Raw genomic sequence first — 16375 nt, 5'->3', positions numbered from 1 at the left:
ACTCGCCGATGTTCTGGTTGTTCAGTAACTCATCAAAGTACTCAATCCATCGCTCTAATATGCCCATTCTGTCGGAAATCAGATTTCCCTCTTTGTCTCGGCAGGATGAGCATCGAGGTGTATAAGGTTTCATCCAGCTGACTTGTTGGTAAAACTTCCGCGCCTGGTGCGGTTGCTCCCTGTACTTTTCTAGTTCACAGACTTGTTGGTTCTCCCAGGCTTCCTTTTTCCGTCTTTTGAAGTCGCTTCTCCGCTCGACGGAGTTCGTGATAAGTCTCTGCGCTTGCCCGCGTTCTTTGAGAATGCAACATTACTCGGTATGCGACATTCTTCCGTTCCGTTGCTAGCTTACATTCATCGTCAAACCAGCCGTTCCGACTCCTTTTGCGGCTGGGACCAAGTATGTTTGTGGCCGTATCCATGATAACGTTCTTCAGGTGATTGTGAAGATCATTTGTTGATGCTTCATCTCCAGGTCCTCTGTTGACTGCGGTTATTGCGGCATCCATTTCCCCCTTATAGGTGTCGCGGAGGGTTGTGTTGTGGATGGCTTCAGTGTTCACTCTCACCTGATTGTCAGAAGGGATTCTAGGTGGTATTGTTATTCGAGCTCGGAGCACCATGCCCACGAGATAGTGATCCGGGTCTATATTGACCCCCCTATATGTTCTGACATTCATCAAGGCTGAGAGGTGGCGGCGTTCGATCAACACGTGGTCAATTTGGTTGAAAGTGGTCTCGTCTGGAGAGGCCAACGTATGTTTGTGGACCGCTTTCCGCGCAAACCAACTACTTCCAACAACCATTTCGTGTGACCCTGCTAATTGAATAATCCGCAGTCCGTTATCATTTGTTTTTTCGTGTAAGCTATGGGAGCCAACGTATCGCCTGAATACGGGCTCCTTCCCTACTTGGCTGTTAAAATCCCCAAGTATGATTTTGATATCATATCTGGGAGAGGCTTCGAGGGTTCGTTCTACTGCCTCGTAGAAGGTATCCTTCTCCGACTCTGCAGTCTCCTCTGTAGGGGCGTGAACGTTTATGAGGCTTATATTTCTGAACTTGCCTCGCAAGCGCAGAGTGCATAGCCGTTCGCTTATGTTTTCAAAGCCGATAACAGTAGGTTTCATTTTTTGGCTGACTAAGAAACCTACTCCGAGCACATGGTTTACTGGATGACCGCTATAATATATGGTGTAGTGGCTCTTCTCCAGGAAACCGATCCCTGTCCATCGCATCTCTTGCAACGCTGTTATATCAGCCCTATATCGGGACAGGGTATCGGCTAGCCGCTCGTCAGCTTCGTCTCTGTACAGGGAGCGCACGTTCCATGAGAAAATGCGCAAATCGTTATTCCGTGTTCGTTGCCGGGTCCGTCGTTTTAAAATCCGTCCTGTCCGAGGCTCCTGTTATGGCTTCGTAACAAGTTGTTTCCCGTGTAGGGTTGTCAGCCCTACCCAACCCCGAACCAGGAGGACCAGTTGGTACAATTTGTCCCGTTTTTAGGCGCGGGAGACTCGCCTTCATCCTTCTCCATCTGCAGCTTTTCGTTAAGAAAGAGCTCCCAGCGGTCACCAGGTGGAGGTGGAGATAGGGTTTGGTAGTAAAGCTGTTGGTGTTGGTTCAGCAGGCATTTCCCAGGTTTTATGCTCCATCGTGGGTACCAATCCACGCTTCGCCCTGGGACCTATACTACCCTTTGACCACCCTTTGATCGCATCTATTCAAGGTAAATTGCGAAAGGCAGAGGAGAGGAGAAAAGCGCGGTCACGTACGCCACGTATAGAAGAAACGGGATTAAGCTAGAATTAGCTAACTCCACCCCGTGATGTAATACCTTAGGGTGGTTCCGCGGGGCGGGGAGGGAGTCGGGGGTGGTTTTAATGGGTAAAAATTCCACACACTGGTGTGTCCAGACCAGTGTCTTCTGAAGATTTCCACCTCCTCGAAAAAAAAAGACAGACAGACAGACACCAACTCGATTCTAATAAGGTTTTGTTTCAGACGGACAGACAGGCAGATAGACATTGAATCGATTTTAGTGAGGTTTTGTTTTACACAAAACCTTCAAAATGGTGAAAAAAATATTCAAACAAATGGCCATGGGATCGAACGGCGCAGTCTAGTAGTTCGAAAAAAGAAGCCTCAACTGGAGTATTCAACCAGCTGTGTTTGGCGGTAGCTCAACTAGAGTCAAAGTGCATAAGCAAAGGTAGTTAGACCAAGTAATTGTAAATTAGTTTGGAAAGTGTTCGAATAAACAGGGGTGATACTGAAACACCGTGTAAAATACTGTAAACTTATCCACTTTATCATTGCCTACTATGTAATATTTTCTCTAAAATACTGTAAATTCATATGTACCGGCCTACTAAGTATAGGTAAAAATTGTATAAAATAGGAAATATAAATTAAAAATACATAGTTCGTTAGAACTATTGAATACAAGCCTAAAGTGTTTTATTCTGTGGAGTCCAGGCAATTTGCTGCTCCCAAAATTTACACTGCTTGACTAGATCATTGTGGAGTTCAGGCAATTGCTGCTCCCATAACTGGTTAGTCTGGAGTTTTGGCATTTAGCTGCTCCGACTAACTATAATCTAATTTACAAAGAAAGAAGAGTAAGGTATTGCCAAGTGGACTGGCAACAACCACATAAGGTGGCACATCACACACCGAGTGTTTTATTCGATGAATAGAAGTAGTGTGAACCACGTAAGATAATACTAGTTAATTTACAGCCTCCGCAGGAATTCAACTGGGACGAAACATAGCGGCCCAAGGTGATAGTGCATCCGAAGACCAGTAGGGTGGAACCAAGAACCACCGCCGGCCGTCACGATAATGAAAAACTCCGCTACACACATACACATTACCATTGTACAATCAGCCTTGAACCCAAAATCATCTCAATTTTACGACATGCTGTGGTCAAATTTCAATTGCTCCCATTAAGTAGTGAATGACTAACTAAGCAACCTTTTGTCTCAGGAAATTACCTGGGCCAAATATTTGCATTCTCCGGAACTCCTACATTCCATGACTCAACCGATTTCAGTCTGTAACGAATTTTGATGACGTTTCACTGCATGTTTGCTGTGGTTCTAGTTCTCGACACGAGGTGTCGGCGAAAGCACTAGCTTAGACGCAAACAGCTAACAATCAATGGTCGATATTCTTCCTACGGTGTACACCCACCACAAATATATAAAATATGAAATATTCACTCCGAAGAAGTGATTAGTACTAATTCACAAGCAATGAAACCCCAATAGAAAATTCATGATAAGGGTGCAAATAATTGAAATGGATTTTACCTCTTTCTAGTAAATTCCCTGAATAAAGGATTCCGACTTCAAGAAAATTCCACAGCGCAACTGACATTGCGTGTGCCCCTACCCTAATCTCTCGCAAGCCTCGAATGGGGTGTAAATATGGCCGCTTCGTCCAACTGTCAGACGGGCGCCTAGTTTACAGAAGTCTTGTATTGTGCTGAGTTCGCCACAAACCGAGGATTGTTTTGGTGAAAAACCAACCCGCCGAGCGCCCAAGGGTTCAGTATTTCTGCCCGACATCTCCAGATGAATAATGGATCACAAGAAATCACCGATTCGCAGGCAAAAACGTCAATCGAAGGTGTTAGAAGACAATTTCTGGGACTGTAGTGTTTGTACGTATCGAAACACGGCCGAAGCGTTCAAGTGTTTAATGTGTGACGTACGAAAAGGTTAGTGCACTATCATTATTTATATATAGGCTGCGTGTTTTTGTTGTATATCGCGGATCTCCGCGGTGAGTGCGCTTCTGGCACGATTCGCGGGCTCGCGGTGCTGCGGCGGCCGTGCATTGCGTGTGCTTCTGTGACAAATTGGATGATTTATAGAACTTTGCTTTGGTGCAAGCATTCCGATGCAGCAGCGACTGTTAGGGGGAATGCCGCTAGTTCCAATGCAACTGGGTTTCAGCGAGAATCTAAATGTGGTTCAGGTAACGGTGTTTCGTGGGAAGCAAAGAAAAGCTACCAATACAGTTCCCGAAAGATTTGGGTCTAGTGTCCACTAATGTCAAGAAGGCAAATAGTACTAAACTGCTAAATGCTTATTAGATTCTTTCCATAATCCACTTGGGACAAGGGGTCTCTATGTTAAGCTAATCAAATGAACTCAGCTAAAATCGGGTTAACCCTTCGCTGATCAGTAATCGAATCTTCAGTGACTCCCAACTTATTTGATACAGTCACTGTTTTTAATTTTACATGACTGTGATATCAAAACTAGGAGATTTCAATGAACGAGTTTCGAATAAAGATAGTGCCAAAAATTGTTGTTTGTAGCATACAGGATCGATGTTCTAGGTAGATTGCCGAATATCAACTCAGATTATTTGATACAGTCTCCTTCAGTGTCAAAAAGCATTCGTTTGTCGCGCACTTCATAGGTTTTTTTTTTATTTTGCAAGTTTTTTGTCGTGTTTGGGTATTATAACATTACATTTTTTGGTCGAACAACAAAGGAGCGCCGTAAACTGGTAATTTCATCATCATTATCAACGGGACAACAACCGGTACCCCATCTAGTCCTGGCTTAATAAGGTACTCCAGGCATCTCGGTTTTGCGCGGAGCTAAAGCTGTCCGTCGTCCTGGTCTACGCCACCGCTTCATCTCAGGCATCTAAGGCTCTACCTCGTCTTCTTTTCCTACCATAGATATTGCCCTTATATATTTTTCGGACTGGATGATCCATGCGAATTAAGTGACCCGTCCATCGCTACCTATTAAGCCGGATTTTATCCAGAACCTGACGGTCATGGTATTGCTTATAGATTTCATCATTATATAGGGAATGGAATCGTACATCCTCATTCGCAAATCCTCTTGCTAAGCATCCAAGTCCCTAGGAATACGTGAGGACTGGCAAGATCAATGTCTTTTACAGTAAGGGCTTTGGCCCCATGGGGAGACGTTTCGAGGAGAATAGTTTTCGTAAGCTGAAGTAGGCTCTGTTGGCTGGTAACAACCGTGCGCCGATTTCATCCTCGTAGCTGTTATCGATTGTGATTTTCGACCCTATATAGGAAAAGTTATCAACAGTCTCAAAGTTGTAGTCTCCTATCTTTATTCTTCCCGTTTGACCAGTGCGGTTTGATGTTGGTGCTGACGTTGCCACCATATATTTTGTCTTGCCTTCATTGATATGCAGCCGCCTGCTCGATCTGGATGAAGGCAGTTTGTAGGTTTCGGATCGTTCTCCCCAAGATGTCGATATCGTCAGCATAAGCCAGTAGTTGGGTGGACTTAAAGAGGATCGTATCTCTTGCATTTACTTCAGCATCACGGATTACTTTCTCAAGGGCCAGGTTAAACAGGACGCATGATAGGGCATCCGCTTGTCGTAGGCCGTTATTGGTGTTGAATTGGTATGTAGGCTCCGCCCCCAGATGAAACCTAGGGGTTTCAGCAAGCGAATCCGGAACTGCGTTCTCCATCATTCGGCGAAGCGAACGCGACGTTACTTTGGTGCGCAAACGGGCTTCAGCCTGGACAAGGAAACCGCCTTTTTGTGTCCCCCGATCTCGAGCTGGAAGAAATATTCTCCCCGCCGGGCCGGGCCTTCGTATGGAGGCTACAGTGGCTTCCGGACAACATCCGTCCTGACCAGGACGTGCATGCACGTGTCCAGCTCTTTCGGAGCGCAGACAGGACGAGAGGCAAGACTTGAGTTCAGGACGGATCGTCGCGGGCCATAATGGCGGTTTTCAGCGTCCGATGCCTCCGCTCTAGAATCCAATTGGATTGCGGTGGTATACAGTAGTCCGCTGGCGTTTGAATCCCAGCAGTTTGCCTAACTACGAAAAAAGGTTGGACTGAAATTAGATCCCCTAGTCAGCGATAATCACTGCAGGGACACCAAAGTGGTGGACCCACTCTCGACAGAGGGCTTCGACACAAGATTGCGCCATAATGTCCTTCAGAGGTATTGCTTCAGGCCATCGCGTAAACCTGTCGATGATTGTGAGGCCATACCTAAAACCGTGCGAGTCTCGCAAAGGGCCTACGATGTCGAGGTGTATTGTGTGGAATCGCTTGGTAGTGCATGGGGATGAACCCACTTCTTTTCTTACATGCCTGATGACCTTACACTTCTGGCATGCGATGCTCTCTCTGGCCCAGGAGTTGACGTCCTTATTCATGGAGGGCCAAAAATATTTTTCGATGACTAGTCGTGAACTGCGTGGAACCCTTCCTTGCGAAAAGTGGCCGGAATGTATGGCCGGGGTCCCTTTTCCGAATACTCGCAGCAGAGAGAGAGGTTCGAGCAGAAGATGGGCAACTCCCGAAATTTTTATTTGGGGTTGGATTTGAGGTTCTGAAGCACTGCGTCATCCTCCTGCGCCTTGGCGATAGCCGAGAAGTCCAGTGAGGCGGGGATGTTTACCTCGGAGACACGTGACAAAGCGTCAGCAACTTGATTCACCTTTTGTTGAAGAGCAGCACCTACTGCGATATCAGAGGCATCAACAAAAACGGCTAGGGGTACATCTTGTTGAGGAAATGCCAAGAGTGTGGCAGGAGCCAGTTGTTGTCGAGATTTGTCAAACGCGCGGACAGCCTCTCCAGACCACACAATCTCTCGTGTGTCTTTTGTTTTGGGGCCAGACAAGTACGCGTTCAATACGGACTGGTGTTGGGCGGCCTTGGGCAGGAAACGACGATAGAAGTTTAGCATGCTCAAGGACCTCCGCAGCTCTTTCATAGTTCTCGGACGCGGGAAGCTTGTGATCGCTTGCACCTTGTCTGGATCGGCCTGTATTCCGTCAGGGGAAATGGTGTGGCCGAGGAATCTAACATGTGTCTGGAGAAACTTGCATTTATTAACGTTTAAGACTAAACCGGCCTCAAGGAGACGTTGAAAAATGCACTCAAGTTGGGCTAAATGCTCAGACTCTGAGGAAGAAGCGACCAAAACATCATCCAAATACACGAAACAGAAGTCGAGGTTTTACAGGACGGAATGGATGAACCTTTGAAAGGTTTGCACCGCATTGCACAACCCGAAAGTCACCCGTGTGAACTCGAAGGGTGCAAAGGGTGTGCATATTGCTGTCATTATAATGTCTAATGGAGCTACAGGGATTTGGTGGTACGCGTTGGTTAAATCCAAGGTCGAAAAAATGCGGCAGCTTACGAGATGATGTGCAAAGTCGTGGATGAATGGAATGGGATATCGGTCAGGAACAGTCTCTGCTTTTATCGTTCTATAATCCCCACATGGGCGCCATTCGCCGTTTAGCTTAGGGACCATATGTAGTGGGGAAGACCAACAGCAATCTGAACTTTTGCAGATACCCTGTTGGATAAGTTGCTCGAATTCTTTCCGTGCAAAAGCCAGCTTCTGGGGTGGTAGAGGACGCACCTTCGAGACGATAGGGGAACCAATAGTGTTAATGTGGTGCTGCACATTGTGCTTCACTGGTTTAGAGAGACTACATTCGGTAGTAATCTTGCTGAACTTTTGGAAGAGTGCCCGAACACGAGAGTCAGTAATGTCCTCCAAAAGTACGGATAAATTGTTGTTGAGGTGTGATGAGATTCTGCCTGACGAGTTAAGATTGGTTGTGGTCCACTAGACACAAGAAGTCTGCGCCTAAAATGGGGAAGCTGACATCCGCCAGGATGAATCGCCACGTCCTATGGAAGCCAAGACTTACGTCCACTTGCCCATAACCGTAGGTGTTAATTCCTCGTGGAATTTGCTGCCGCAAAGTTTTAAAGGTTGTGGGAATAGCCGGTGGTGCCGGAGTACCGGTAGAACCGAAACCTCCGCACCGAGCGAGCTTGCGACCTGCCGCCCGAACGCTGAGCGTCCAGCATTGCCCTCATCTCCGCCATGCTGGCCATAAGAGCGGCCATCTCGCGCTTCAGCTCGCCTATTTCTTCTGAAGGCTGCAGAACGGCCGCTATCGTGGGACGCCCGTGGTCCTCGTGCACCTTATCAGCCGCAGCGGCCAGCGCTGACTCACTTACCTTCATCTCGCCCTTCAGCTCGCCTATTTTTTCTGAAGGCTGCAGATCGGCCGCTATCGTGGGACGCGCGTGTACCTCATGCACCTTATCAGCCGCAGCGGCCAGCGCTGACTCACTTACCCATAGCCGCTTTATTAGCTCCGTTTTTAGTACATTATAGGAGGCCGTTTTGACAATATCTGTCACCAGGCCTCCTCATCCAGACCTACAATGGCGTAGTTGAATTTTGTCGCGTCGGCCGTGATTCCGGAAACCTGGAATTGCACCTCCAGATGGACGAACCACAGCTCCGGGTTCCCTCGCCAAAAAGGGAGGACGCGCACAGCGAGGGCGATCACTTGAGGGTCCGACGCGCCTGGCGCGTTTGTTTTGTTGACAGACATGACAATAGTTAAGTTAAAACGATGCGAGATGAGTCGAGGACGCGGCTGTACCGAATTTGAACAGACCCTAATTCCATAACTTGACGACGGCAGACCGCACCCCAAATGCCCGTACGAAAGAAAAAAATCACGAGGACAGAACTCCAACGGTGAATTTTAAAAAATATTGACGCCGTCTCTTGCAGTGGTTTTCAATTTAAATCAATCAATTTAAATTCTATTTGAATTACAATAAAATCTAATTTAACTTAGAATATACTTATTAATGCTCAAAGATTTTCAGTTGTCTTGTGATTATGGCCGTGCTGTATTTTGCCAACTTGCAACCGAAATTCTTGGTTCCGATGTTTTTTTCACAAATTGTTTTCGTTCACTGAATGCCGAACACTTGAGTTGGAGCCGACACTCGTCCAAAGACTTCATTTTCCGTGAGCGCTTTGCACGTCCGAGGAGTATTTCATTATCGGGGGTTGCGTTTCACTCCCTAGACGGGGCTCACTTGTCCACTTGGCTGATCGGGCGGCCGTTTACCCGACTGGTACCTGTGGACTCGATTCCAGTTCCACGACGATGCTTTTTTTATGACTTACGGGCGCTGGCCATAAGAGAGTTTTTTCTTGTTTCCACGCAGGTTGTGAAGCTCAACTGTGGGCGCTCCGTACACTGGGATGCGCGGACACGTTTCATTTTGACTCACTGATCGCGTTCGGTGTCGGGGTCACCAATTTAATAATTGACCCCCAATTCGGGATAGAATGGATGAAAAGTGTTATTTCCACATTTATTTTTTTACAACTAGTATTTATAATTATTATTTGAGTTTTAGATAATAGATAGTTTTAGATAATAAAAGAACATTTTCTATTTTTCTGCTAAAATGAAGTCGACCAGTCCGGTCGATGGTTCACAACTAACTATATTCAATTATTTATACAATTCTCAAATCAGTTGGCAAGACCTACTTCACACAACAACTACTACTCTAGGGCACCGGTCGTGGCATTTATCTGTCACATTAACAACATTCGAAATAAATTTCTAATGTTGCCAACCCTGCTGCGCCACAGAGTCAGTCTATTTCGCCGGGATGCCGAATTCTCTCATAGTGTACATCATTACGTCGATGAAAAGATGGTACAACTGATGTCCAGTTTTTCCATCGCTTGCCGCAGAGAGAGAACTGATCTGTTGCTGATTTGCCTGGGCTGTAAGCTATGGGAGCCAACTTATCGCCTGAAAACGGGCTCCTTCCCTACTTGGCTGTTAAAATCCCCAAGTATGATTTTGATATCATATCTGGGAGAGGCTTCGAGGGTTCGCTCTACTGCCTCGTAGAAGGTAACCTTCTCCGACTCTGTAGGGGCGTGAACGTTAATGAGGCTTATATTTCTAAATTTGCCTCGCAAGCGCAGAGTGCATAGCCGTTCGTTTATGTTTTCAAAGCCGATAACAGCAGGTTCCATGACTAAGAAATCATACTCCGAGCACATGGTTTACTAGATGGCCACTATAATATATGGTGTAGCGACTCTTCTCCATGAAACCGGTCCCTGTCCAACGCATCTTCTGTAACGCTATTACATCAACCCTATATTAGGACAGGATATCGGCTAGCTGCTCAACAGCTTCATCTCTGTACAGGGAGCGCACGTTCCATAAGAGAATCCGCAAATCGTTATTCCTTTGTCGTTTTGTAATCCGTCTAGTCCGAGGCTCCTGTTGTGGCTTCGTAACAAGTTGTTTTCCGTGTAGGGTTGTCAGCCCTACCAAACCCCCAACCTGGAGGACCAGTTGATACAATTTGTCCCGTTTTTAGGTGCGGGAGACTCGCCTTCATCCTTCTTCATTTGCAGCTTTTCGTAAAGAAAGAGCTCCCAGCGGTCACCACGTGAAGGTGGAAATAGAGTTTGGTAGTAGAGCTGTTGGTGTTGGTTCAGCAGGCGTTTCCCAGGTTTTACGCTCCATCGTAGGTACCAATCAACGTTTCGCCCTGGAACCTATACTACCCTTTGACCACCATGTTTAATTGATTTATATAAATCCAATATCGATCCTGCTTCTCATTGTGGTATGAGAGCTGTGAGTAGACTGACTCTTCTACCAAATGACTGCTCTACTTTACCCCTCTAGCAACGTTTAGGGAAATCACTTCGGTAGAAAAGAAAGGTAGTGTAGTGTCTGGAAGTAATTGGTACCACTACAATGCTAATGCCCCATAGTTATGTACGGGAGTGAATACGACTCGATATATCATACCATCTTTTTCTATCTTATTCCACTGGTACTTTGCCTACCCCCACACATAAAATATAATATTCTGCGCTGCAAACACCCCATGCATATGGCAACGTAAAGAGAATCCCGTCAGATGAAATACTTTCTGTATCGTACTTCCTAGAGACTGATACTGTTGATCCAAAGGAGGTCTGGTCAAAAAGGATTGCACTATTTCTTAGGTCTATGATAGCAGTCTCTTATTCTCTATTGCGATCTCACTCTTCGATACTAACTGATGAAGCATCTGCTCGCGAGATTTTCCCGATAGGTAAGCATGCTAATTGCAATAGATAGGCAAGATATTAGCCTTTCCCAACGCCTAACTAGTTTGGATTTTAACTCGGAACTGAGTTCACTTGAAAAACTACCTCAACCACATTTCGTCGGTATGAACCCAAATGCAAAACCGGTTCTGTAGATTTAATTATGTAATTGGTGCTCTGTAAGGGGAACCCATACTTTAAGATCACAAGTAATATAAGTAGAAAATCCAAACGTAATTTCGTTTTACTAAAAGATTATTTATTACTTGGCAAATATGCATATTTCGGTGACTACTTGTCGCCTTCCTCAGGGCGTGGATCCATCCAAACCTCTGTCATCAATGTAAAAAGTTACTCTATTCATCATCATCATCAACAACCGGTATCCGTTCTAGGCCTGCCTTAATAAGGAACTCCAGACATCCCGGTTTTGCGCCGAGGTCCACCAATTCGATATCCCTAAAGGCTGTCTGGCCTCCTGGCCTACGCCATCGCTCCATCTTAGGCAGGTCTGCCTCGTCTTCTTTTTCTACCATAGATATTGCCCTTATAGACTTTCCGGGTGGAATCATCCTTATCCATACGGATTAAGTGACCCGCCCACCGTAACCTATTGAGCCGGATTTTATCCACAACCGGACGGTCATGTAGGGGGCCAAAAATTCTTCGGAGGATTCTTCTCTCGAACGCGGCCAAGAGTTCGCAATTTTTCTTGCTAAGAACCCAAGCTTCCGAGGAATACATGAGGACTGGCAAGATCATTGTTTTGTACACTAAAAGCTTTGACCCTATGGTGAGACGTTTCGAGAGGAACAGTTTTTGTAAGCTGAAATAGGCTCTGTTGGTTGCTCTATTCTTCCACTCTAAATGGTTGGCCCTGAAAGTTGCAAAATTATGGTTGCATCAACTGCAACTGCTACCGAAATCGTTGCCTTAGCTCTTCAACGGCTCGACGTCTATTTAGTTTTAACCATCCTCTCTACGTCACTGATTTTAATTGCCAGATTTTGCTTACAGCGACCGCGATTCGGATTACATGATTTGCAATATATGTACAAAAATCAATACGCTTCCCTTAAACATTGATAAAGAAATTTCTAGTCCTGTTAATATTTATCAAGCCATTGTTTACACTTCTTTCTAGGCACATCGACGCGTAAACCGCGTCTAAATTCAGCATTAGTTGCTCAACAAGCTGCCACCTTACCGGGGGCATCGGGTATACCAAATGGAACATCAAATAAATCGTCATCATCACGGATATCATCGCGACATAAAAATAAACACAAAAAATATCCTGCCCGTTTGAAGAATGTGGATCGCTCAACTGCCCAAACACGTGAAGTGACCGTCAATTCTGTGACCGTTGTTATAACTGAATACAAGCCAAAACCGGTAGGGAATCGACGTGAGTCGAGCGAGCAGAGTTTTAGTGAAAGCAACGATTCACGTAGTTAAGTAATTGAAATGATAAATGATGATGATGAAATAGTTAAATGTACTTCTAAATATAAAATATTAGTAATTTAAGGTAATTGTGTAGGGCGAGGAGTCTAAAAGAAGGTGCGGGGAGTACTGTTTGAAGTTTTTCAAAACTTCAGACAAAAATCTTCGTGAGAAGTTCGTAAATTATTCGAAATTTACTTTGTTAAGCTTTAAAGGTTCATGTTTTTATGTACATATGATTTCCCTCAAGACGATGGTTTCCAAAAAAAAAATGTTGAAACAAACGACAAAATTCCACTTTCTTCTCTCTGACATCACTAAACATCACTAAAACAATCTGTCGACCACATTTTTGGTATTTGTCGTTTATTGAGAAAAGACTTGACTGTTAAGGCTTCGGCGAATGCTGTTTGCCACTCTATTGTGGCTTTTTTATGTACCGTCATCACATTCATTTGAGATCTCTGATGTTCTCTCTGATGCCAACCAACTTCTTGCTCTCTGATGGCAATTGAAAGTAAATTACTGAACGACAAAAATTGGTCTAGATTCATATTTATTTTGCACATTCTCTGTTTTCAGTCCCAGATTCCAGTAAACGCCGGTCCTGGGAACTGACGAATAATTATCATCTTTCATCCAATTTTACCAGGCCTTAGGCAGTGTTTTGTTTTGTTCCCCATCCCTTAACCAAATGTGCATCCGTGGTTCTTCCGCTTCCAGGGAGTGGAAGAACTCATCCTTTCATCCAAATTTTCCTCATTGGCCGTACCTGTGTCAGAAACAAACGAATTGAAGCGGTACAGAATCATTTTCAATTCAATGTTGTTATGGAAATATTGTAAAAACATAAATTAATGTTAAGTTAGGTCCCGTAAATTATACCTAATCTTAGTATCCATTTTCCTGTGGGAGTGTGGAGATGTATCCAAGGAAATCTCAATTTTATTTATTCTACCATTGGCCTAATTCTAATGCCTTGTAGGTATCGCAAATACTTTTCCAAATTGCGAGTAGTAACAGAACTACTTAGTTCGTTCGATCTCTCTATTCAAAAACTAAATTGTATGTAACTTTTTGATTTTATTGACGATCTCAAGAATTAACATTTTTGGACTGCAATTTTCATTTCTCGAGAATGTACGAACCTCGATAAGAGCAGAGCTGATAAGAGTTAAAATTTGTAACCTCCGAGGTTTTAGAATGAAACAGGCAAACATTTTATAGATTGCAACGAAGAGTATTCAGTAATTTGATTCGGATATTCCACAAAAGATTTGATTAGAATATCCCAAAAAAAAAACATTGTTAGTGGCTACGAGTTTTTAACCGTCGAAACAGAACATATTTAAAAGATATTAATATATATTCTACCTATAACCCATTAGGTACAAAGAGAAAAAAAAGTAACAAAAATAAAATTGCATTTTTTTATTAGTATCTGAGATTTTATTCTGGGCCGAACATTTCACTTATGTATGCACCTCGACCATTTGGTAAAGCTTAAGATCTTTCAATAATAAAGTGTTCTTCCCGCTGCCGTAGGGAAAGATTTTCTTTCGAATGGTTTCAACAAGTTTAGTTAATTCAAAGCTAGAGCGAAATCAAGGGTTTATATCTAAGAGAGGCGATAATATGGTTCATGCACTATTGCAGACTTGATGCCTTCTTTTGATAGCCACGGCCATTATGCGTATGCGTGTATGTTATATAAACAAATTTTACTTAGAACATAACATTTTGACTTATAAATATTATGAATAGAAAGTAACACAATAATATCGACTACGATATGTAAAAGGAAAAAATCACATAACTGCCATGTTTGAAAACAGTCGGATCAAATAAAATTTTAGATATTAGATACTTTCATGTTTTTTATTAGTCCTATTCTATATTAAAGCTACTTATCGGAGACATAATTGCCTCTTTCTCGCTGCGTCTGTGGCAACGAGATTGTAGATCCGGTGATGACACTAGAGAAAGTCGAAGGGGATACTAAAATTTGAAACGACTGTAAAGTTTACAAAAAATTATTTAATTCGTCGAAATAAGTGGCAGTCGACACAAAACACCCAACGAGAAACAAGAGCATGTATGCCAGTTTCGTAGAAGTCCAATTTTCAGGAGTTGATAAACTCGTCGAAGGCAATTTTGATGACCTCTGGTGACAATTTTGATGACCTCTGATGACCTTCTGTGCATTTATCGTTTCTCCAGGTGCCAAGAAAGAATAGTGGATAACTTCAGCTGTAGACCACCAAACAGTCACCATTACCTTCTTCGGAAGCAGGCTCGGTTTCGGCATATGTTTCGGTGGCCCATCAGCATCTAGCCATTGTGCTGATCGGCGACGATTGTCGTCGGAGCTCAAGCGTGGAGTTACGCTGTACAACTCGGGCGCCGTACCCCTTAGTCGCGGCAGAGGTGTTAGATAGGCCTCGCATCCACTGATATGAATGCTAATCCTGCACTCAGTATAAACCAGTACCGCTGTGCTAGTCATGGCGAGGGTCTGATTGTGGTCCCAAAATCAATCCGTGTCCGCAGAGGACCGTGGGATTATGCCTACACGACAGGTACTCACATTAAACCCCCCAGGACTTTCATCACATGTCACTATTCTGTGCAAAAATGGATCGCTTCTGTTGCGGGAGAGTAAAGAACAGTAAATTTCCATTCGTAAGGGCATGCGGAATCCATTTGTCCAGCTTTTTCACCTTTCCAAGTTGTTGCAAGTACCGACAAACTGTCGAATAGTGCACGCCCAGTTTCTCTGCAATGTCTCTCACAGACTGACGTGTGTCTGATTCAACTAGCAAACGCAGCTCGCCGTTGTCAATCGATGGTCCTGGATGTCCACGTGGCTCACTTTGAAGGTCACCTCACCGAAATTGTTCGAACCACCGAAGTATTTTGCTCCCCAAAAGGATCAACCGTGCAGCAACTTGATACAGTTAGAATTTCAATTAAAAGTTAGTGCTTCAAACAAAAATTATGTCGTTGATAGGGATGCGTAACTCACGAGAGAGTTCAATCAAATGTGCAAGTTAGTCTATTCATGGGAGTGAAGCGACTCATTGAAAGAGAGGCGAACAGCTAGAGCAAAGTAGATGAAATTGACCCACTTTAATTGATGCGGCAAACATCAGCAGCCCACATCCAACTCAGCAAGAAGAGATAAACGAGGTATAACTCAGTTCAAACATCAGCTATGTGGCCAAAGTTGTAGTGACGGCGGCTTCATGACGGGAGCGGACTCTCAACGGCGCAATAACCGGTATCCGGTCTAGGCCCGCCTTAATAAGGAACTCCAGAGATCCGCGCCGAGATCCACCAATTCGATATCCCTAAAAGCTGTCTGGAGTCCTGACCTACGTCATCGCTCCATCTCAGGCAGGGTCTGCCTCGTCTTCTTTCCCTACCATAGATATTGTCCTCATAGACTTTCCGGGCTGGATCATCCTCATCCATACAGATTGAGTGACCCGCCCACCGTAACCTATTGAGCCGGATTTTATCAACAACTTCGTTCGTTATGTAGACTGCGGAATCGTCCATCCTCATGTAGGGGGCTAACAATTCTTCAGAGGATTCTTCTCTCGAACGCGGCCAAGAGTTCGCAATTGTTCTTCTAAGAACCCAAATTTCCGAAGAATACCTGAGGACTAGCAAGATCATTGTCTTGTACAGTAAGAGCTTTGACCCTGTGGTGAGACGTTTCGAGCGGAACAGTTTTTGTAATCTGAAATAGACTCTGTTGGCTGCCAACAACCGTGCGCGGATTTCATCATCGTAGCTGTTATCGGTTGTGATTTTCCACCACAGACAGGAGAAATTATCAACGGTCTCAAACTTAATCTCATATCTTTAGTGTTCCCGTTTGACCAGTGCGGTTTGATGTTGGTGCTGACGTTGCTACCATATACTTTGTCTTGCCTACATTGATGTGCAGCTCAAGATCTCACGTCGCCTGCTCGAC

The 16375-nt window shown here is 44.5% G+C and overlaps 1 protein-coding gene across 2 annotated transcripts; it reads left to right on the top strand.

Annotated features, from left to right (window-relative positions):
• Positions 1 to 3427: 3427 nt before the first annotated feature.
• On the top strand, positions 3428 to 14259 carry LOC119661322 (YY1-associated factor 2). 2 transcript variants are annotated; one of them, XM_038070617.1, is made up of 2 exons: positions 3428 to 3727; positions 12092 to 14259. In XM_038070617.1, exons 1-2 carry the CDS (start codon positions 3589 to 3591, stop codon positions 12403 to 12405), a joined length of 453 nt encoding a protein of 150 aa, XP_037926545.1. In that variant the 5' UTR covers positions 3428 to 3588; the 3' UTR covers positions 12406 to 14259. The 2 variants fall into 2 exon arrangements, with proteins under 2 accessions (XP_037926545.1, XP_037926546.1); XM_038070618.1 differs by lacking the exon at positions 3428 to 3727 and adding an exon at positions 3746 to 3987.
• The last annotated feature ends 2116 nt before the right edge of the window (positions 14260 to 16375 follow it).

This window comes from Hermetia illucens, chromosome 1 (assembly GCF_905115235.1).
Source record: "Hermetia illucens chromosome 1, iHerIll2.2.curated.20191125, whole genome shotgun sequence".
Taxonomy (NCBI): domain Eukaryota; kingdom Metazoa; phylum Arthropoda; class Insecta; order Diptera; family Stratiomyidae; genus Hermetia; species Hermetia illucens.
This window is presented reverse-complemented; position numbering and strand designations above follow the sequence as displayed.

Excerpts from the sequence above, each read along its gene's own strand:
- LOC119661322 (XM_038070617.1), top strand. The coding sequence starts at position 3,589 with ATGGATCACAAGAAATCACCGATTCGCAGGCAAAAACGTCAATCGAAG. Across the intron at positions 3,728-12,091 it reads AATGTGTGACGTACGAAAAG|GCACATCGACGCGTAAACCG; the intron begins GTTAGTGCACTA and ends ACTTCTTTCTAG.